This window comes from Homalodisca vitripennis, chromosome 8, assembly GCF_021130785.1.
Source record: "Homalodisca vitripennis isolate AUS2020 chromosome 8, UT_GWSS_2.1, whole genome shotgun sequence".
In the NCBI taxonomy this organism is placed as follows: domain Eukaryota; kingdom Metazoa; phylum Arthropoda; class Insecta; order Hemiptera; family Cicadellidae; genus Homalodisca; species Homalodisca vitripennis.
The window spans coordinates 21,641,024-21,664,838 of NC_060214.1; the positions used below are offsets into that span (position 1 = coordinate 21,641,024).

The 23,815-nt window shown below is 34.8% G+C and overlaps 1 protein-coding gene across 1 annotated transcript; it reads left to right on the plus strand.

Moving 5' to 3' along the window:
* The first annotated feature begins 7,382 nt into the window (after nt 1-7,382).
* LOC124367112 (low-density lipoprotein receptor-related protein 1B-like) lies at nt 7,383-17,056 on the plus strand. Its single transcript, XM_046823766.1, has 5 exons — nt 7,383-7,537; nt 9,217-9,450; nt 12,585-12,969; nt 15,390-15,555; nt 16,203-17,056. The coding sequence occupies exons 1-5, from the start codon at nt 7,395-7,397 to the stop codon at nt 16,502-16,504; spliced, it is 1,230 nt and encodes a 409-aa protein (XP_046679722.1). The 5' UTR covers nt 7,383-7,394; the 3' UTR covers nt 16,505-17,056.
* The last annotated feature ends 6,759 nt before the right edge of the window (nt 17,057-23,815 follow it).

Consider the following 23,815-nt stretch of genomic DNA (forward strand, 5'->3'; position numbering starts at 1 on the left):
ATCAATTTAATTTTTCCAAATTTACATCTGTGCCATTAATGATATAACAGCTGAGTTTTTTAATGTTTTAGTTGCGTATTTACATATTTGGTTATTTTCTTTTTATTTGTTGTGTTTCTTACTTTCTTCATGTTTAAATTATGCTTTCTGAAGATGTGGGTAACAAATCCCACGAAATATATAGAAGCTTTATATATATATATATATATATATATATATATATATATATATACATAAGGATATTTCTAGAATTTCTGAATTACTTGTACTTATTCATGAACACCCGCAAATGTCCTGAAAGATAGAGATATACATTTTTTCCTCTCCGCCCCACTGGCTTCTAAAATTATCAAATCCCCAAAAAAATCCATCCCAGCAAACACATATTATCAATTACTTGAAATAACCGGTTAAAACGTTTATGCAGTTTTTATAAACATCAAAATGTGACAACACATTCATATGTTTAATTAATTTAAGTACCATTTTAAATTCTTTACAGTCATAACAATTAATAAGACTACTTATTTCAACCTTTCCTGTGATCACCGTTGACCGAAAAGAGTATCCATCCAGATTATTATCTTTAGTAAATATTCGATTTTAACTGTAAATTTTCGCAAATATCAAGTATGCTTGATAAGTTGTTAATGCAGGTATTAAACATAAAATTGCTAACTTTTGATTTTTTTGCAGAAGTAGGCTTTTCAAACCTGTTAATGTAAGTTATATATATTTTCTTGATCGGGGAAAGAAGAGACAAACTCAACTGTGCCACAGAAATACCATAGATCGAAGTAAATTGCAATGAACATAAGTACACGCTTTTTGACCGATTCAGGGTTAAACATGACGTCAGAAATGTTTTTGCTTCGAACCAGAAATAATCATAATTCATAATCTCTTTATTGCGTGTTTGACAATATATAACATTGTATTGCAATAGTCAAATGCATCATAAAATATATCCTAACTACACATTCCCTCACAGTCATACTTACATCTCAGCATTCTCACGACACAATCACACAGACTTCGGATCCATGATTTTCAATCATCCTAACGGCTCGTCATGAATTCATCAACCGAGTAAAACGCTTTAGACACCAACAGGCGTCTGAGACGAGTTTTGAATTGATTGAGATTGTTGGAGTTTCTGATATCCTCAGGGAGCTTGTTGATTATACAAGCGCAAAGCATAAAATCAGAACCGTACGCAACACTTCACGCTCACAAACATGAACACTGTAATATCACGTACCTACAATAATCCTACTTTTGCTTCTAAGACCTTCACCATGAATTACACCGTAACTGAAGAAGCTAAGGTCTGCGAACTTTGGATTCCTCCATACTAGACCGAAATTATAGTTCAGTTTTAGTTTTACTGACATTTTTGCAACTATTCGACAAAACTCATAGAATATTGGAGAGAAATTCGAATTATTTCACATCTACTTATAAAAACATTTCCCCCTCCGACTTCAGAGTCCTTAATTTTAATTTCAAACTCCAGCTAACATCTTAATCTTAAAGATTGATTGATTTCAGAGGCCCGTTTCTCACCGGACAGCCCATCGTATGTCGGATGCTACTACAGTGACGTAGTAGAGAACCACCGAGAGTATTACACCATAGAGACACCCCTCCCGTGGAACGAATCGGTTGCTTTTTGTAACCATAGACTGGTAAAATATATGGCTCTCAAAGAAGATGAAAGGTACAATATTTGAGAATAAATTTTGTTATAGGAATATTGAAGAAATTTGGTAGTAAAACATAAAACTTCATATCGGTTAAATTTTTCAGAACAGTTCTTTTTGTTCTCTTTGGACAAGAAGCTTAGAAATAGAACTTAGTCCTAAAAGGACCTTTGGGCTGCTTCCGGAGTGACAGGATACTCTGGATGGGTAAGCTTGTGTGTAGGGACCGCCTCCTGTCAAGATCCATTAGGAACAATTTAGGGTATAAATTTCATCATGGCTCCTTGGAAGAAGAGGAAGCCGGCTCTCCAGTCAAAGCAGGCTGGATCTCTCACGCCCTTATCTTTAGGCTAGCTGCCATTGACTCTTATGGAGCCCCACTAACTCCAACAGTCATCTCCCATCAGTAGACTTGACCTATCGATCTACACTTGCTCTCCAGAATCTCGACCTTTGCGGTTAGTGATGTGCAGCTTCTGGACATCGATAAGGTTGCCCAGGTATAAGTGACTGTACCCACTCTGGGTTCAACTGGAAAGTATAAACTAAGCAGAAGTGGACCCTCCTGGGGATTCCAGAACTGTAAGGAAATATACAGGGTGGTTATAAATTATTGTACACATTTTAAGATTGAATAAATAAATAACCAATCAACTTAAAAACATGGGAATTGTTTTATTAAATTGTAAATTTAATACAGTTTTATATACTGACTGAAAATTAATAATTGTGCACATTACAATAATTATAAAAAGTAGTTATAAAAAGAAAGTAAAAATGTCACTTAACCTGTGGGTGTAATGTATGATTCTTCTTAATGACTTGTGTTGTGACATAGTCAGCTGGTCAACAATGGATTTTTCCACACCAGCTGTTAATTACAGTTGACTAAACAAACACTAAACTAACCTCAGTATCAAAATGGCTAGTGTGCAAGAAAAAGCAAGGTGTGTTCTTTGGTTTCATGAAAGCAGATCTGTAGTAACTGTTCAAAGAAGGTTTCGTTTAGAGTATGGCCGCAATCCTCCGAGTAACAATTCTATAAAACGCTGGTATAGGCAGTTTGAACAGACGGGAAGTGTCCAACATAGAAAAGGTGCTGGTAGACCTCCAGTTTCTGAAGCTATTGTTGATTAAGTAAGAGAATTGTTTACGAGGAGCCCTGGTAAGTCTACTCGGCGTGCAAGTTTAGAATTAGGATTACCTCGATCAACAGTCTTAAACATTTTACACAAACACCTTAAGCTCCATCCATACAAAATTCAGTTATTACATGAACTAAAACCTAACGATAAACCTCGACGCTACGATTTTGCTGTTAGATTACTTGACCTCGAAGAACAAACAATAAACATTGGAGAAAGGCAATTTCTTGAAAAAAGTAATTTTTTTCTGATGAAGCAACCTTTCATGTTTCTGGTAAGGTGAATAAACACAATTGTAGGATTTGGGGTACTGAAAATCCTCATAATGTTCGAGAACAAGAAAGAGACAGCCCTAAAATAAACGTTTGGTGTGCATTGGCCATAGATGAAGTGATAGGACCCTTTTTCTTCGCAGAACCGACAGTCACTAAAGAACTAAAGAGGTATACCTCGACATGCTTGAACTTTTTGCAATACCGCAAATTGAGCATAGACAACCAAATTTTTACTGGCAGCAAGATGGTGCCCCTCCACACTGGGGTAAGATAGTACGTGACTACCTAAATGACACGTTTCCTGGTCGTTGGATTGGACGGGATGGTCCAATTCCTTGGCCTCCACGTTCCCCAGACATTACACCCTTAGACTTTTTTTGTGGGGCTATGTCAAGGACAGAGTCTTCGCCAAAAAAGTTCAAGATATTGAGGAACTCAAGAATAGAGTTCGAGGGGTTATTGGAAGCATAACTCCAGCAATGCTCAGAAACACATGGTATGAGGTTGAATTTAGACTACAAACTTTGCGTGCAAACCTCGGAGAGCACGTGGAATTAGTTTAGTTTCCTTGTAAAAGTATGAGTAACAGTAATCTTTTTGTCCTTCATTGGTAATAAAACTGCTTTAAATTTGCTATTTAATAATGTTTTTAAGTTTATTGGTTATTTATTTATTCAATCTTAAAATGTGTACAATAATTTATAACCACCCTGTATTTTCAGAACGTATAGCATTCAGTTGAGCTAACAGTGTAATTGAAAGAAATAACGTTTGTTTTATTCTAAAAAAATATAAAAATTAACATTAGTTCAAGAAAAATAAGAAATCATTTTCGTAGTTGTAGATTTTAAAATTAGTATTTGAGTTCATCTTGAAATTAATCCTCAGAAAAATAGCTGTAACTAAGAGCTAATGACTTCGTAGAGGGGTTTACTAAGAGATAGGGGTTTACGTTTGAAATTTTTGGGTTGCCCCCAAAATTTCGCATTTTTGGGGGACAAAAAAAATTTTCAATGTTATAAAATGAAACTTCCTTTCCACATTGCACGACTACCCAAAGGATATCTCCTTATATTACCTATAGAAGAAAATAGAGGGGGGGGGGTCCTGACTTTATATTCACCCTGTATATATATATATATATATATATATATATATATATATATTTTATTGTTTTCAAAACATATGTAATTAAATTAAATATTTCATTTTAAAGTATACTGTGTAAAATAACTGTATATTTATAATTTAATTAGATTAGAAATATTCTGACATGGGCTACAAAAGCCTGTGCGTGAGAACGAGTCTTCGCAAAGTACTTAAAAATATTAGCATATTAAAAGAAATAAAGTAAAAAAACAAATTAGACAAAATCAATTTTTTATAGAAATGAAAATAAAAGTGAAGTGAGAATATATTTAGATGAAGTAAGTGAATGGAAATTGTTGGAGACTTTGACCATGGACGGGCATTGGTGTAATTTTATGGAACATAATGTGTAATTTCCTTAAGTAAAAAAACTTTCTTAAGTTATATTTGATAAAGATTAGTTTTCTTATTAGCCAATGCATGTGCATCACTGAGAAGCTTCGTTCTTTGATATCATGTAAACACTATGTAAATGTTTTTCTTCACTTTGATTTTTAAAATTTTCGCAAATTTTCACTGTAAACGCCTTGTATAATTCCACTTTTAGTAATAAAAATATTCTCCAATTTTACCACATTTAGGGAAGTTCCTTAAAGTGATGTGACTGAAAACTTTAAAATATTAACCATAACCTATTTTCACCCTATCTGGCAATTATATTGGGGCACAAGTAGGTCAGTAATAACTAACGTATATATTTTATTTTACATCACGATTTAGTGTAAAAATAACAATTTTTTAACAAGAATAAAGTGTACATATTAAATTAGTGAATGATAAATTGCTGTAAACATACTAATATGTGATAAAATATATTGCATGATTTTTATTATTGCAAGGAATAAATGATTATAATTATAATTATTTGTATGTGGCATATTATATAAAACATACAAATGGCTGTTATTATAAAGAAGGGCTTGATAGTATCGTTTCATAGGTAGTGTTATAGTGAGTATTTTTATATATCATGGACAGTTTAACGTCTATTGATGGTAATAGGTAATGTTTGATTATAAAACAAAATTTTTACATTGATCACTGATTAAAATATGATCGACATTGAGAAATTCTGAAATATTAACTGGATTAGATTTATAATCCATCTATTGCAATTTGTAAATGGAAACAAATCTGTGTCTATGTATAAATATATCATTACAATTGCAGGCATAATTCTGAACACATCTTTATCTGACAAAGGGCAGAAGGGCAATAGCTTCCAAAGGCCAGGCACTGGCAGATACCGAAATTATTAAAGCCGCACCTTTCCAGAAGCTTCCGGAAGTTGGAATCTGCCAGAAATAAGAGGCTGCCAGAAACTGATAACTACCAGAAGCTGGAGTACCCGCGCCAATTTTTCTATCTCTGCTCCAAGAGGAGGGGAAAATCCCTACCAGATAACAAAAGAGTGCCCCTGTCCTTAGCAATTCTTCTAGGCACGTGAGGATCGCATTTAATAAAACCCCCTGCCCTATGCCCTACACGCTGCAGGTTGCCAGATTCTCTCTGAAACCAAGAGCTGCAAAGCACTGCGAGGGTTGAGAAAGTTTTGGGGCCAGGAGCTTGCAGGGGTCAGACAATACTGGAGGTCGAGAGTAACAGATGCCAGGAACTCCCAAAATTGAGAGCTCTCCGAGCCCAGAACTCTCGTAGTTAGAAGCTGCCAGAGGCTGGTAGCTTCCAGAAATCAAGAGCTTCTAGAGGAATTTGGAAGTTCCTGATCAGAGCTGACAAAGGGTAGGATCACACAGAAGCGGGGACTTGTGTTTCAGAACTACCTAGACAATACACATTCTTTTGGAGTTTAGGAACCTGGTGGTTTTGTGCCATAAATGTACCGTTCTTATGAAATCCTCCTGAACTTTGTAATTGTATTCTTTAATTTTTGAGAAATTTTTAAAACATTAAAATTAGTGTTACGTAACACAATATGTAGTTTCTCCTTATAACTTTTGTTCAATTTTTACTATTCAAAACTTTACATAGGATATGAACTTTGTAATAGTGTAAAGTAAAGAGGAGGTAACATTTTTATGTTCGTTGCATTTTTAGCGCAACTCACTTCAAGTTTGCATTCTGTGGGAACAGTATACCTCAGGACTCCAGGAAGGCGGAAAGTTCACTATGCCACCCTTGCCAAGATAACAAAACTAACACCTGCGGGGGAGTTGGTACTTTATCCGTGTACAAACTCAGAGGCAAGTGAAATATTATTACAGATAGAGTATTGTTGTATGTGTCCTATTTATTCTATGTTTCTAAGGGAAATATATAACGAAAAAATATGGCCCTTTGGTAAAACTTTAGACCTTGGCCTGATTTAAACAGTTTAAAAACGTAATGAATCTCAATAATTAAGTTTATCTGAACGCATCTTTTTTGTACTAGTTTCTTTTTAATACTTATACATCTTTTCATCTTCATAGTTAATCTTTTAAATTCTAGCAAATTACGGAAAAAATTAAATTGTTTCATATCTCTCTCTCTCTCTCTCGCACTATCTCTCACTCCCTCTCTCGCTCTCTCTCACTTTCTCTCTCACACACTCTCTCTCGCACTCTCTGTCTCGCACTCTCTCTCGCACTCTCTGTCTCGCACTCTCTCTCGCACTCTCTGTCTCGCACTCTCTCTCTTTCTCACTCACTCTCTCTCCCTCCACTGAACGACACGCGCTGTGGTGTACCCCAGGCTTTGTATATTTAATTTTTTTTTAATAACAAGGAGAGGCCGATCCCCTTTTAACATTTATTCTGCCCTCATGGGCCAATGGCCTGTGCGAGGATCTTAAGGGGGAGAGTTGATACAGTACACGGTCGATAAAACTGATAAAAAGTGCAACGGTCACGGACAGGATTTGAACCTGGGCTATCTGTAACTCAGACCCAAAAACCGACGACTTAGACCGCTCGGCCATCGACGCTCCCAAAGATGTATCATGTATACCTCACAACATGCAAATGTATATAGATATATTTCAAGTCAACTAAATTAGGTAAATGTTTGTGGTTTTGGATGAATATTCGTTTCAGATGTAACCTAACAGAGCGATCATTTAAAGAGATTCAAAATTTTATTTTTTTGTTGATTTTATTTCAGAGGAAACCCCCTTACAACTCTTCATGGCCTCTGACAAAGGATTAGAGATTTACTCCTCAGAAGAAGAATCCATAAAATCTGTGCAGTACGGAGAGTCTACATATGCCGTCGACTATTTATATTCACAGGATACAGTGTTTGCTGCTACTTACAATGCAATTTTAAGGTAATTAAAGCACTATATTATCGTATAAGGCATATGCAACTTTGAAATGTTCTGTTATATGCCTAATTAGTTCCTGACTATTTATACCCTTATTATCCAGCAGGTTTAAGGTCTGTATTTCTGTATTTGATACTCTAATAAGTTAAAAGTAGTGTATTATAGGTTTATAAAAATAACAATTATAATATAAAATCTAGTGTGAATACTGAGTTTAGATCCAGTTCATTTTCCTCTTAGCGAAGCGTCTAAAATATGACGCCCTCACAGACTTGATAAAGGAAGTGGAAGATGAACTGGGGCTAAACTCAACAGTCACATTGATTCAACGCTTCCCACCATAGTCTAAGTATAAAGTTGAGGTTATAACTCATAATTTTCCTCCCGGTAAAGCCACGTACTCATTTGTAATTTGAGCAGTCTCTTTATTTTGTCTGTTGCAAAATATGTTGTAACTATAAATGTATTTTATCTATAAAATAATTTTTTAATAAGAATGAAACTTAATTTCTTACATTAAATACGTAGATACATGAGTATAAATGCACGAGGTTGAAAATAGTTATAACTTATCTAACCCTGCAAAACTTAACATCAGTTAGGCTATTAGAATTTCTTGTACCGTGTGCCGGATGTAAACATAATAAACAAAATTGTATATTTATACAAAATTGTATAGCATCATACAAACTACAACATTTATATATTCATCGTACAACTTATCCACTGACACATAAACACTACGCACCTACACAAGCACAAATTATAACTATAGTAGGGATCACCAGAAAGTGCAGTTGAGGGAGGAGCCTATTTGGCGCGTGACCTTGGTGCGGCCAATGAGGACTGTGCGACGTTGCCAAACTTGCTGAAACCTCAGTATGTCGTGTGGCAACGTCGCGCGGGCCTGTCCAGTTTTATAGATCACCGCTACTATTTCGTAGCACCTACTGTAATTGAATTTATAAGACAATACAGATTAATCTCGAAGGCAATGATGCTATAATTTTTTGTAGTCTAGGAGCTTAGAGCCAATTTGCCAATTTGTACAAGGGTACGCAAACTTTTCTATTTGGAAATCGATAAAGAAACTTTTTCTAAGAATAAAATCCATCGTCAGCCACTCTAGTTTTGCTGGGAGTCGAAATAGGAAGGTATCAAAAAGGTTAAAATTATAAACCAAGAATAATTTTCTCTGCTTATATTTTTTCTAGCTTGTAAAATTGACCGCCTCTCTCATATATATATTATATCTATATATCTAGTTATGTATGTAAAAGTAAAGTAAAGTGATGTTTCATTTTACCAGGCGAAGGTAATCCGTCACTAATGGGGACCTTAACCTGGGGGGATTTAACCTGGGGCTTAAAGGCTTTATTTCGTACTTCAGAACCACCACCTATGCCGTGGGTTTTGGTTGGTGTATCAAACTAATAAAACGTTGGTCTAAGCACAATGGTCACATTTATATACTTTTACCTTTTTAATACCCTATCACTTCGATCTGTACCTGAAACGATGGATTTCTGTCTTTAGGAAATGTATCTATAGATTTCAAGGAAATCGGGTCGGTCGCGTGCTTATACAATGTATAAGGTATAGTACAGTAGTTGATTTATTTGTAAGATACTATAACTGTTTAGTCTTTACACTAGATTAATTAATTTGCATTGGTTTTTTAGAACAGAGTATAATAACTTCTTCTTGAAATTCAACACACTGAAGAAAGTTTACTATAATTATGGGAAAATACATGATCTATCAGTTGACTGGAAAGATAAAGAGATATACTGGCTTCCATTGGAACAGTTCTATACTTCAACGTCCTGCTATAAATATGACTTGGGTTTTACACATCGAAGATGGTTACACCTTCCATCAGGGCACGTACAATTGCGTTTGGATCCTTTTGTCAGGTATGCAAATACTGTTCAATTTCTTTCTGTAGATTGTACCGTAGTTGTAATTATTTATGCTGAATCGCGGTAGGAAGTAGGCTCTTTTGTTAACTAGACGCGGTGCGTGGACATTGTTTGTTGGTTAGACCGGTACATCAGCTGATCGAGATGACTATGGTGATACGTTCCGAGCCGGTTCCCGGAGAGAGGGGGACCAGTGTTGGAGTATTGACGACAGCGTACGGACGTCCACTAGAGAAGCAGTAGTTCTTCCTCTAATCCTATAGTTTGGATCTAGAGTAATTTTTTTAATCGGGTGTAAATTCAAATCAAGTTATAAATTTTCTTTAGTGCGTTTTTAGTTTCCTATCAGCCTCCATAGTCTTCAAAGTAGTAAGTCCCGTACCAGCGTTTAGTTAAATCTTTTATTTTTATACTATTGTGTTTAAATTTCTAAAGTTTCCCATATTACAGAGTCTGAGAATTAATTCAATTTTGAAGTATTGTGAATTAAATTTTGGCCGTAAAGTTAATATGAAGTTTTGTGTTATTTTGATTTTGAATATTTTGAGAAGATAACTTTTTATTTTATTTTGTTAATTGAAACCATTTTTGGAGAAGTATACATTTTTAGTTTCATTTTAATTTTAATTCTTTTTGATCAGACTCTTAATTAGATTTGATCGATTGTGAGAAGTTTAGAAGAAAATCAAATCTAAAGTTTGTAAACTTTGTTAAATTTTTTAGGTGAACTTTAATTCGGAATAAATCAAGTATTTCCGAAGAAGTTGTTTTGATTTATAAAGTATTAGCTCCAAAGTAATATAACATATGTACTATAATAACGGTACAAGATAATTACATCATTCTTTCCTAACTAGTAAATGTCCCAGCAGGGATCACTTTTGGCTGGTTTACACATTCCAGTTGAACCTAGCACTGGGCACAGCAAAAGCCGATGTGCCACTTAAATCTGGGCAACCTTATGGATGTGCAGGAGTGGCACATCACTAAACACTGTCTGGGGTGCAAGAGTAATTCGACAGGTCTAGTCTATTGCGGGAGATGACTGTAGGAGTTGGTGGGGTACGTTCCCTAAGTATCAGAGGTTCTTGCTAGCCTCAAGAAGGGTGTGCCACCCCTTGCCTGCGTTGACTGGAAAGGCTGAGGCTGGTTCGGAGCTCGCCTCCCTTTATTTTGGGGGTACACGACTTTGAGATTTGTGCCCTAATCATTCCTCATGGATCTCGATAGGAGGCGGCCCCTACCCACTAACCTTACCCATACTGAATATCCTGTCACTCCATAAGCAGCGCTAAGGTTCGTATAGGACTAAATGCATGCACATTTATAAGCTTGTTGTCCTAAGAGAACAAAAAAAAAAAAAAAACTACTAAATGTTCTGACCCACTAGAAACCTTTCTATAAGTACACTGATAGTTCTAACTCAAATTAGTTACATTTTTAAACGTGGATACACGTGAATTAAGGTTATATCAGGAATGTAGGAATACACCTATAACTACTGTAAGGTAAAATAATTGCGAGAAAAACATTTTGGAAAGATTATAACAAGTTTATATGAAGGCGCCAGCTATAAACACGTGACCTGTTACTGGGGTGTCCGAAAGATGTTATTCTTACTTCGGCTCATATACGAATTCCCGTAAGGAACAATTAGCTTTTGTGGTTAGCAGTGAAAAGTGTAATGGAAACAATTCTACCCTCTAGAACATACTTTGTATGTTCTTTCGAAATTGAAAAAATGTTATCATATTTGGCACAATCTTGTAATGTAATTGTAAATGTTGGGATACTCAAAGATAAGTAGTGGATGGCTGAGCATAAGTGATTATTTAGGTAGTAAGGACAGTATTTACAAGGACTCCTGTTATTTTGAAACCGAGAATTATAATATTTTTTAATTTGGAATACGGAAAAAACATCGTCGGTTATGCAAATTAAACTACTTGATTAACCTAAATACTAATCTTTTTAATTTCAACTAAACATGTCATGGGAGAGATTTAACAGTCAAGGATTTTTCTTCTTTTTCTCTCTAGTAAACTCGTTCATGTCCTTGCATTAATTTTCGTTGCTATTTGCCCTAAGCAGAACAAACCACAACTTTGCAGTATAAATTTGTGCAGTAAGCTAAAACTGTAATACTTACAACACTTTACATTGTGGGACGGCTAGCTTTTAAAATATACCAATCCACAAAAATACATTACAATAAGAGGTTCTCCAATTCATCGCCTCTTTGAGGGAAATTGTATACGTTAGGAACGCCCTAGCAGAAAAACGTCAAATCGTCAATTGTTTTAGTTTAACGCTTTGCTGTAAGATATTATGCATAGATTTGATTTTGCTACAAACGATTTTAAATGGCTATAATGATGGTCATCTTGATTTTAATCTCATAAGAACAATGCTAACTTCAATGACGTAGTTCTATACATGGAGTTTGGGAGATCTCTCATATTAAGTATACAGTAGGGACCACCAGAAATTGCAGTTGAGGGAGGAGCCTATTTCGCGCGTGACCTTGGAGCAGCCAACGAGAACTGAGCGACGTTGCCAAACTTTCTTCCCGCTATAACCGTAGCGCTCCGTGCTGAGTGGCAACCAACGTCGCGAAGGCTGTCCATTCTATTGGTCACCGCCAACTGCACACTTTCGTGGTCCCTACTGTAATAATAATACGCGTCCATCCATCTTTACAGTTTTAGGTATTCTTGTCATTTATACAAAAGAAATATCACAAACCTTGCATTCCTTGCACTTTTATAACCAAATTGTACATTTAAGCTTGTAGAATTTAAGCTTTTTTAAGGTTATCTTTAGCAGGAGACATCTATCATAAATCTGTGAAAAAAATGCGTAAAATTGTTTGAAGTTGTTCTCAAAAGTGAAAATTTTAATGTAATTTCACTACTATTTTGAATCCAAATATTTAACCAATTCAGTGACCTTGATCAGTGCTGCTGTTCACTGTTCAAAAATCAATGTTCTTAGATAGTTTAAGAGTAAAATATCCGTTTAATAACAACTAAACCCATTTCCTGTTACTAATTAGTTTAAAACATTAAGGCAACCTTTATCTTCTTCCGCATTGAACCAAAGTCCTATTTAAGTGGGTATGTTTGCAGAAAAATCTTTGCCATCAAAGAGGACGCCCTGGTGTCATACTCACTGGAGACAGAATATTACATGGTCTTCGAGAATCTAAAAAGTAGAATCCCCATCGTAAAGAAAATATCTGTAGACGTTCATCACCAGCTGATATACGTAATAGGGGCACACGAGGAGAGCTCGGACCAGTACTACTTGGCTACAGTGGACTACGATGACTCTCCCTCTGAGTTGCATGTGCTCTACAGTGGAACTTTGTGTCACAATGCCTTCAGCCTGGACGTGTACAACGACACCGTTGTGTGGGGAACCCTTAGGGAGGATTGGTACTCTATACACGTGTGTCGTCTGGCTCCTAGATGCGACCCGGATAAAATTACACGGATCTACTATTCCAGTGAGGTAAAGGGTATAGAAATACACCTTCATAAATTGTAGCGTTTTTGGCTGAGCGTCAGCGAAGCCTATCACTCGAGGTAAAAAAATCGTTTCTATTAGTCTGCCTCTCTATCTTGAAAATGACCTGACCTTTTTCATGTAGTTTCATTTATATTTAGGCAACATTGACTTCGATTATGGTTCGTATCATACAATGAGATTTGCCGTTTGCGTATTTTTAAATTGATCTTAAGGACACCAAGAAACACTACGTTTCGAAACCCCGTATCTGATCTCCCCATCAGGTATTGAATACTAAATATACGTACACCCGAGCCAATACCTTCACTATCATTATTTGGAACATATCACTATTACAAAAGCATTAAAATTGAATTTACTTGGTTCGAATTTACTGAATTCATTTGTATAGTTACTTCACTACTCAGGTTTCGTTGCATTTGCAACTACTCCAGCTGCTGCCATAATATATAAAAGTATTTTCGTTTTAGCTTGTCACAAATAATAACAAAAATTGTCAAACCGAAACCTTCCATACAATAGTTACGTCAACCGATTTTTACAAATAAGTTATCCTTGAGAAGGAAAATTTATTTTAATAACTTTTTTGTTTCTTATGAAATTTTAACAAAAACAATGGTTCAATAGATGTTCCATAAAACAAAAATTGAATGGTCGCCATTTTGAAAATATTAGAATTCGTTAACCAAGATTTTTGTAATAATCGTAAAAATAACAACAAAGATAAAGTTGTTTTAATAAACAAAAAACAAAAAATTAAATGGAAATTGGAGAGACATTTTTATTAATCTTTAGCTTAGATTCACAAAATAATAGAATCTGAAAATGCATAGCCAGCCCAACCATTTTATTACACCTTGTTATAGTTCAAGAAGAATAGATAAATAGACAAAGAAACGGGTCAAGAAGTATTTAAAGAACAAGATAGGGCCTTACTCTCTTTTCACTGCGGGAAAATATCAGTTGTCTGGACCCCCTCTCACCCAAAAACTTTTTCCTGGCTACGTTCTTGTCACGCGCAACCTATGGGTTGCGTGAAAAATGTAAACATTTGTTATATGTTTATTCTTGAATTTTATATTGAACTTGAACGTGTAACTTACTACCACATGTGGTTTACTCATACAGTAAAAAGAATATTAAAAGGGAATGCCGATGTAAAATTTGGAGAGAAGATTTTATTTAAGGGCATTCTTGCGTTGTAGTGCCTAATTCTGCTATAAAACCTAATTATATAAACAAAATGCAGAAAGACATTCTAATATATATTTTATTTGTAGACAATACTGTGCATACACCTGAAAATTGTGGATGAGCGTCATCGAAGCCTATTACTCAGTAGGCTCCCATAATTTCACTTTTGTCTCCTAGATAAGTTTAAAAATTTATATTTTGTCTGTTGTCTGCACGTCTGTCTGTCCACCGGATATCTTGGGAATGGGTTGCAAAAAATGCAAATTTATAAGAGCCTTTCAGCTACAAAAGAAGGCAGTCAGAATTATTTAACATTGAAATTTAGAGAGTCGTGTACATATGCCTTCAGGAATTTGGGATTACTGACATTGCCCTGCCTCTATATCCTGGAGGCTGCCCTTTATTGTAGATACAAATGCGATTTGAGTCAGGGTAGTGTCGTCCATGGATATAATACGAGGGGAAGGGACAACCTGAGGATTCAGTCTCACAGAACGATGGCTTATGAACAACTTCCATATTAGGTCGGAGTTAAAGTGATCAACGTGCATCAAAGAATATTGGTAACAAAGAAGCGTTTCAAAGCTCGATTAAGATATTTTTTAGTGTCGAATGCGTTTTGATGAGTTCATGATAAATCGATGGGAGCAATAAAACTATTTTGTTAACTCTATTGCCGAAATGAATGAAATTGTTGACAATTGTAAAAAAATGTTTTAATTAATGTAACATTGGTCAAAATTGATGTTTTAAACTTCAATTTATAGAATAATTGTTTTGGAATTAGTTACATGCATGCAATACAGTTGTAAAAATTTAGAAGATGACAGAAAAGGGTGGTTTTTTCGTCGGCAAGAGTCAGGAACATCTAGAAGTACTGGGAGGATTTTCCAACCCCCTGCGAACATAAACAAACAAAAAAAGCTTCAACTTCTATAAGTTGAAGCTTTTACAACAACTGAGCAAGTTGAGCTTGTTTTAAGTTGTTTATTCTAATACAACTTTTCTATAAAAGTAGTATTAGAATAAGCTAGACGCATGCAATACAGTTGAAAAAAATTTATACTGCAATAAAGTAAAATTTGAATTTGAATGAGCTTTGCTTTCTTGGCTTAACATTCTGCGTACAACCTCGGCGAAGCCTGTACACTACTTGGTGTGATGTGACTTGTATTGATTTAGTATGCAAGAATTAATCCTTGTTTTAGGCGATTCATGACATTAAAATATATCATCCAGAGAGACAGACGCCGAGCGCAAAGTACTTGTGCGCCAGTTACAACTGTTCCCACGGCTGCGCAAAGTCCTCATCTCACACGGCCAACTGTACTTGTCCTGAAGGGATGGTCCTCGACCATTACAACACTTGTCGAGGTAGAGAACTCATAAGTATAATCCCTTCTCTTCTGTCTTATTATAAAATAGCTGTTTCCTGCGACTACGCACGCTTTTCGTAAGCTTTGCCCTTAGATGAGAACCTCTGATTCAAATGAATTATATTACGTACCAACGCCGATGTAGAGTTAAACTCGTTGCCACGATCAAAAATATCTGTTAAAAAATTGTATTGGGTTATTCAAATATTATTAATTATTATTGTAAAAATGGTGGATACTGTTGATGAATAAATAAATAAAAAGCGTGTGTTAATAGCCATTGTACACGCATACGTACACTCAAGCATAAATTTCAACCAGAAATTTATTTTAAAGGCAAATATATTATAACTTAGCGCCTGTTAGTAGCGTATAGACTTTGGAACGTGCTGTACTCTGAGTCATGAGAGAGTTAGGCTATTAGCTGTACCATCCTCCCCTCGCATTCTTTAAAGTAAAAAATGCTGAAAAATAACACTTTTTCATTGTTAACTGAAGCTAATAAAAACTATAAAGAATTGTATTTATATTTTCTGGCCACAAAACCGACGGAATCCTTTTTCAATAAAGGTTCATCAACATATCTTAAAAATAATTAGATTTTGTTTCACATTCATAATATTAACAAGGCCTCCTGTGTTTCAGATGCCGAACTCACCAAATGGTTCTCCTCGGTCGAATCTCCGACTCAGCAAGATGCGCCTGATACTGCCAATTACGTCATCACTAAAACAAAACAATTCCTATGTACACTATTTACCGATCACTTAAATGTCGTCATTATGTTAGCGTCAACAATGGCCCTGGTGAGCTCACTGTGTCTCTATATAAAACAGAGGAAAACGAACAAACGAGTAAACAGAATATCTAGTGTCACTGAAATGAACGTGATTGATAACGAATATGTAGAAATAGCCGACTGGAGACGAGGGTACAATTTAAAATAATACTTGCTATTTATATTATGTTGTCGATATTTAATCAAATATTTCAAAGAAAAATGAAGAAAAATTTTATGATTTGTACCTTAGCAGAAGCCTAGAGCAAGTTTGCATTGCACAAACAAATCTAGTTTTTCTGGAAATCGACGGGGAAACTTCCCTAAGAACGATATGAACGAAAATTTGCGGAAGGGGTCGAATGGCGGGGTATAAAAAGGGTAAAAATATGAAAAACAGTTCTTTCTTAGTTTACATTTTTTGTAACTTTAGATGCTTAAAGCCAAACGTCAAACACGTCAAAGACCCTTAAAGGGACGACTAACCCTGTATATAGTTGTCTGACGATGTTTAATTGTTATTTATGAGTATCACGGTCAGTTTGGAGTATTTCGGGTTCAAACCTCCCTCCCATTGCAACCTCAAGGAGGGTCACTTCTGGCTAGTGTATACCTTCCAGTTGAACCCACCACTGGGCACAGGAAAAACCGATGTGTCACTTAAATCTGGGCAAACTTATGGATGTCCAGGAGCGGCACATCACTAACCGTAAATGCCGAGATTCTGGGCTGCAAGGGTAATTCGATAGGTCTAGTCTACTGCGGGAGATGACTGTTGGAGTTGGTGGGGTTCGTTCCCTAAGTATCAAAGGTTCTTGCTAGCCTCAACAAAGGTGTGCCACCCCCTGCCTGATTTGACTGGAGAGGCTGGTTCAGAGCTGGCCTCCCCTTCTTCCGGGATGACTTTGAGATTTGTTCTCTAAATTCTTCCTAGTGGATCTCGATAGGATATTGGCCCCTACCCCCTAATCTTACATACCTTGAATATCCGGTCACTCCGGAAGCATTTCTAAGGTCCTTGGCCTAAGAGAACAAAAAATACTACATTAATATTTTTTGGCCAACGACCAATTTCTGCCTTAGGAAAAATACCTTTATCGATTCCAAGAAAAGCTAGTGTACTTAGTATACAGTGTTGGCTCTTAGCTTCTACTATATTAGCAGTATCATTTATCTTCAATTAGTTTCCTAATGAATGCTTATGCTATCGTATGTTTAAACAATGCATATTACAGTATATTTTATTGTGGATAAGATAACATTAATCATATATTGTCGTTAGTATTAAGTATGTTTAAATTTCAAACTGTAGTACCTGTAATAAAAATGTAATTTAAAATTATGTGGAGTATTAGTTTTAAGTATTGAACACGTTTAATCATGGTGAATGTGTTGTAAAAACATGGGAAAAATACATTTGCTTAGTTTTCGTAGAAACTGTAAAAATAATTAAAATTATAACAAAATAAAGAAATTATTATACAAATTTAGCCAGTTCTGCTGCGTAACAAATGGAGATTGAAAAGGTGAGGGACCTGCCAATGTAATCTAAAGCAAGAAATAACTAGTCAATATTCTATTTGGTTTCTCAATCGTTGTAACTGACTTAGCAGAGGGACCTGCCAAGGTAATCTAAAGCAAGAAATAACTAGTCAATATTCTATTTGGTTTCTCAATCGTTGTAACTGACTTAGACAGAGGGATCTGCCAAGGTAATCTAAAGCAAAAAATAACTAGTCAATATTCTATTTGGTTTCTCAATCATTGTAACTGACTTAGCAGAGGGACCTGCCAAGGTAATCTAAAGCAAGAAATAACTAGTCAATATTCTATTTGGTTTCTCAGTCATTGTAACTGACTTAGCAGAGGGACCTGCCAAGGTAATCTAAAGCAAGAAATAACTAGTCAACATTCTATTTGGTTTCTCAGTCATTGTAACTGACTTAGCAGAGGGACCTGCCAAGGTAATCTAAAGCAAGAAATAACTAGTCAATATTCTATTTGGTTTCTCAATCATTGTAACTGATTTAGCAGAGGGACCTGCCAAGGTAATCTAAAGCAAGAAATAACTAGTCAATATTCTATTTGGTTTCTCAATCGTTGTAACTGACTTAGCAGAGGGACCTGCCAAGGTAATCTAAAGCAAGAAATAACTAGTCAATATTCTATTTGGTTTCTCAGTCATTGTAACTGACTTAGCAGAGGGACCTGCCAAGGTAATCTAAAGCAAGAAATAACTAGTCAATATTCTATTTGGTTTCTCAGTCATTGTAACTGACTTAGCAGAGGGACCTGCCAAGGTAATCTAAAGCAAGAAATAACTAGTCAATATTCTATTTGGTTTCTCAATCATTGTAACTGACTTAGCAGAGGGACCTGCCAAGGTAATCTAAAGCAAGAAATAACTAGTCAATATTCTATTTGGTTTCTCAATCATTGTAACTGACTTAGACAGAGGGATCTGCCAAGGTAATCTAAAGCAAAAAATAACTAGTCAATATTCTATTTGGTTTCTCAATCATTGTAACTGACTTAGCAGAGGGACCTGCCAAGGTAATCTAAAGCAAGAAATAACTAGTCAATATTCTATTTGGTTTCTCAGTCATTGTAACTGACTTAGCAGAGGGACCTGCCAAGGTAATCTAAAGCAAGAAAATAACTAGTCAATATTCTATTTGGTTTCTCAGTCATTGTAACTGACTTAGCAGAGGGACCTGCCAAGGTAATCTCAAGCAAGAAATAACTAGTCAATATTCTATTTGGTTTCTCAGTCATTGTAACTGATTTAGCAGACGGACCTGCCAAGGTAATCTAAAGCAAGAAATAACTAGTCAATATTCTATTTGGTTTCTCAATCGTTGTAACTGACTTAGCAGAGGGACCTGCCAAGGTAATCTAAAGCAAGAAATAACTAGTCAATATTCTATTTGGTTTCTCAGTCATTGTAACTGACTTAGCAGAGGGACCTGCCAAGGTAATCTAAAGCAAGAAATAACTAGTCAATATTCTATTTGGTTTCTCAGTCATTGTAACTGACTTAGCAGAGGGACCTGCCAAGGTAATCTCAAGCAAGAAATAACTAGTCAATATTCTATTTGGTTTCTCAGTCATTGTAACTGATTTAGCAGACGGACCTGCCAAGGTAATCTAAAGCAAGAAATAACTAGTCAATATTCTATTTGGTTTCTCAATCCTTGTAACTGACTTAGCAGAGGGACCTGCCAAGGTAATCTAAAGCAAGAAATAACTAGTCAATATTCTATTTGGTTTCTCAATCATTGTAACTGACTTAACAGAGGGACCTGCCAAGGTAATCTAAAGCAAGAAATAACTAGTCAATATTCTATTTGGTTTCTCAATCATTGTAACTGACTTAACAGAGGGACCTGCCAAGGTAATCTAAAGCAAGAAATAACTAGTCAATATTCTATTTGGTTTCTCAATCATTGTAACTGACTTAGCAGAGGGACCTGTCGTCCAAGAGAGCGTGTCTTAGGCCCAAACCCTTATAATCGGATTTTCCCACTTCGTCAAAGGCAAACTTTAGCAAAGAGCTTTCTACACGGACTAAACTTGTACGCTCGAGAACTGCTATCTTATTCAGTACTCTTCCAGTGGATGACTTCAGGTGATCACGTAACATTTTGATTTAGTATTGCATCCTAATAATATTTTAATGAGAAAGAGCCTTTGTTTGCTTTGACTCGTAAACTATTAAACAGATTGCACTCACGCAAAAATGTCACATGGTCATTCTTACGAGCCCTGGTAAGAATGTAGGCGTACTCTTAGTTCGAAAATCCCTCCGGACTATGCCCCACTGGTCTTTAAAGTAGTGAAAAATTCCATCTTGGTCTCTAACGTTTTAATAATACAAATATACATATATATTTCCATCTGTGTCATTAATGATATAACAGCTGTGTTTTTGAATATTTTAGTTGCGTATTTACATTTTTTTTTATTTTTTTTTTATTTGTTGTGTTGCTTGTTCTCTTGATATTTATATGTATATATATATATATATATATATATATATATATATATACATTATATTCTTATAACAATAAAAGAAAAAGACTTCGTACAATCCTTTACAATTTTGACATAATGTCGTTCTCAAAAATGATATAAATATATACAAAGAATAACAGTAAATATATAATGAGTTTTTAGTATCAGAAATGTTCTAATATAAATTTCAATATATATTTGTAGAGTAAGTTTACTAACCCCTTTTTATATTATAAGACATGATGGGATGTCGTTTCATATTAAAAATAAGATAAACAGTTACAAAATTGCGTTCTAACATCTTAAAATTCAAATATGAATAATTTTGTCCTTTTTGAGTTGTAAATTCATAACAAGATAATAGACTTTAAATTTTGTTTTATATTAATGGGACTATTTTTAACAGAAAATGTCTTATTCAAAACAAGAGATAATTTTTACTAATTGATGGATTTCTTCTATTTCCAGTTGAATTTTAGAAGATCCTTTTGGTACTTTACAAATAACTTTTAATGAGTAACAGTTATTTAATATTACATTATGAGCTAATTCCTGTTGTGAAACCTATTTTTCGTTTCCTTTTTTGTCGTTAAACCGATATACAGTAGTCCTTGGGACTAAATTTGCATGACAACTGATAAATTATATTCTTTGATTTACAGTTAATGTTATTTGAAATGTTATATGTTTTTATAGTTGTAGTACTTGTAAAAGTTTTAGAATTTTGCATGTAGCACAAAGCGTGTCTTCGCAAGAATGGAAAGTCTGATAACCATAACTGATTTACTAAACTTTTATGTAAGCAAAGAACACAACATTATATAATATTACCAATTCTACCTAAATTTTAATATATCCGGGATTAGTAAATAGTAAAACAAAAAACTGAATTTCCATTTAGTATCAGCACACTATATGTGAAAACTAAATCCTGCATACAACAACAAACACAGCTGTCGTTTAATTCCTCATAACCTCAACCATTCCTCTCATAAAGCCAAAGTTTTATTAAAGTGGAATTTGGAATAATTTTCTTCAAACATTTCTTATATATTAAGTATGTATTTTTTATTTTTTTTTATTTATTAGTAATTTTTTTCTTTAATTTATTGATTAGAAATATCGGTTCAATTTCGTGGTGAATGCTCGGTGACGATCAAAGCTCGTTTAATCTTACAGCCAGACAATCATAGAGAAAAGGAATTTTTACTGACTTACTTCCAGAACAGACAAAAGAGAACTTGTGCTAGGCTATTTCAAGTTGTTAGGTTCAAGGACGCTCAGAAAATCCCGTGAATGGACATACACCGTCGCAACTGTAAGTAAACATTAGTTGCCAGTCTACAGGTGATATTTTCTTGAAACGTCTCATGGATACTAAGGGATTGCAGGCAGCCCGTCTGCCCGGCCATTGGTGGTGGTCCGGAAGTCACATTTAAGCCGTTGGTCCTCAGGTCAAGTGTTAGAGAGGGCTTCTTACCCCTACTTCGCCTGGTATAATAACACATTCTTTGTTTTTGACAGACAGGAAAGAACTTTTCCTGCCCCTGAGGCTTCTATAACGCTTAGTTAATAAAACATGTTTCCTCCGTAAATAGTTTTGTTATCTAATAAATTAGTATTTTTCACTTAATAATTTAATAAAGTATGAAAACTAAATCACGTCTATGATGGTATTCATCGTTAGGTGTTTGTGATTACACGGCTTGTATATGCCATGTCGGGAGACAGATGGGCTTAATTCATCATCCCCCTTCGTGTTATAACGGTCACCTGGTACACAACACACACCTGAGCTGAATACTGCGCTGTATTGTATTATGCTGTATTGGCATTGGCTCTTAATATTGTGGAAGACACATTTTTTCTGTGCTCAACTTGAAATACAGATTGAAGATCGGAAATTTTGAAGATACCGGTTTATATTTTAAACAATTTAATAACTTTTTTTGGTATATTTTTATTTTGAAATTTAAATTTTGAAACATTTAAGATGTTGGAACGGCTTACTCATGGTTTCTGACGGAGCGTCAATGGCTTTTTGTTCGGCAGGAATCGAAAGTAATAAAGTGACGCATGTCAAAGGCATGATGAGACTCTTTGAGGTCTCATCTTTTATGGAGGTAGAGGAAGAGGAAGTAATTATTTGTCTGCCACTTTTGAGGGTGTTTGCCCCCCAGTGTAAGTGGCCTCCCTGACTCGTGAAGAGGCAGGGTTATTCTAGAATCTCGGGTTCTTGAGTCAAAGCTGAATATGGACGTTAAGAGCTTGTTTAATGGAAACCATCTCGGTTTTAACCTCATAAGAACAATGTTTAACCTTACGTACCATTACGAACTTTTTACTCGTAAAGTTATATGAGATTGCTTATTTTAAAGATGTAAATACCCCAAAGATAGTAACATAGTTTTTTTAGTTACTATATACTACTTTTAATGGTTATTCGGAAAGTAATATCAAAATGTTGCAAGAACAAAACATTTACTATGCGTACTAACAAGCTCATCAAAATCATTAGTTTTTTGTAAGTATTATAATTTTTAATATCTCAATGATGAAGTAGAAAGTTTTGAGATTTTTCTTTACAACTATTAAAAGTACCGAAAGAAACTAAAAAAGAGCGCTTGGATGTGTATTTATTATGTAATCGAAATAAGTCATCTCCCAAGACACTGCGGTAAAAAAATATGGTCGTAAAAGTTTTTGAGAATTAACATTATTCTTATAGGAAAAAATGCAAAGTTGTTTCTCTATAGCTGGTCCTTATGATTCCTGTTTTTGGAAAGTATATACGTATATAATGTAGATTTTCAATTAAGTGTAGGACAGTTTTTTTTTTTTAGAAATGACTAATAAATGTACTGAAATACTAAATATCGTCTGATGTATGTTAATTATTGATACGCATCCAGACGACATTATGAAATTATTACGTCTTTAAAGTGAGGTATCATTATATGACTACAAATAGGCTACAGTCTAAACAAAGTATTCTAAGTTTAATATAGTTGTAATGAGGATATCAAAATCGCCACCAGTACACTCAAGTGTTATCAGGATAGTAGGATGTAGAATATAACACAGAATTATGCTCTTGTATACAATTATTGATGGTAGTATTGGAGTCACGATTGTCTTAATACTTTTTTTCTAAATATGACACCTTAGATATAAGCATACGAAACTGAAATAGGGTGTTTTATATAAAAACATTCTTTTAATAATTACTATTTCATACTACTTCTTTGAAAATAACCTGAATAGTGAAATTTTTTATTTTGATTAGCATAAGCTAGCTTTTTTGGTACTTATAGTTTCGTCATAGTTAAAAAATATTTTTTTTTTCAATCCATAATTTTAAGATATAACAGGCCAACTGAAAATGAAAATGTCCAAAATGACAGCAATGGGTCTAATGAATCAAACAATATTCCTAATTGATCGTAAGGTATTCTAATTTAAATAG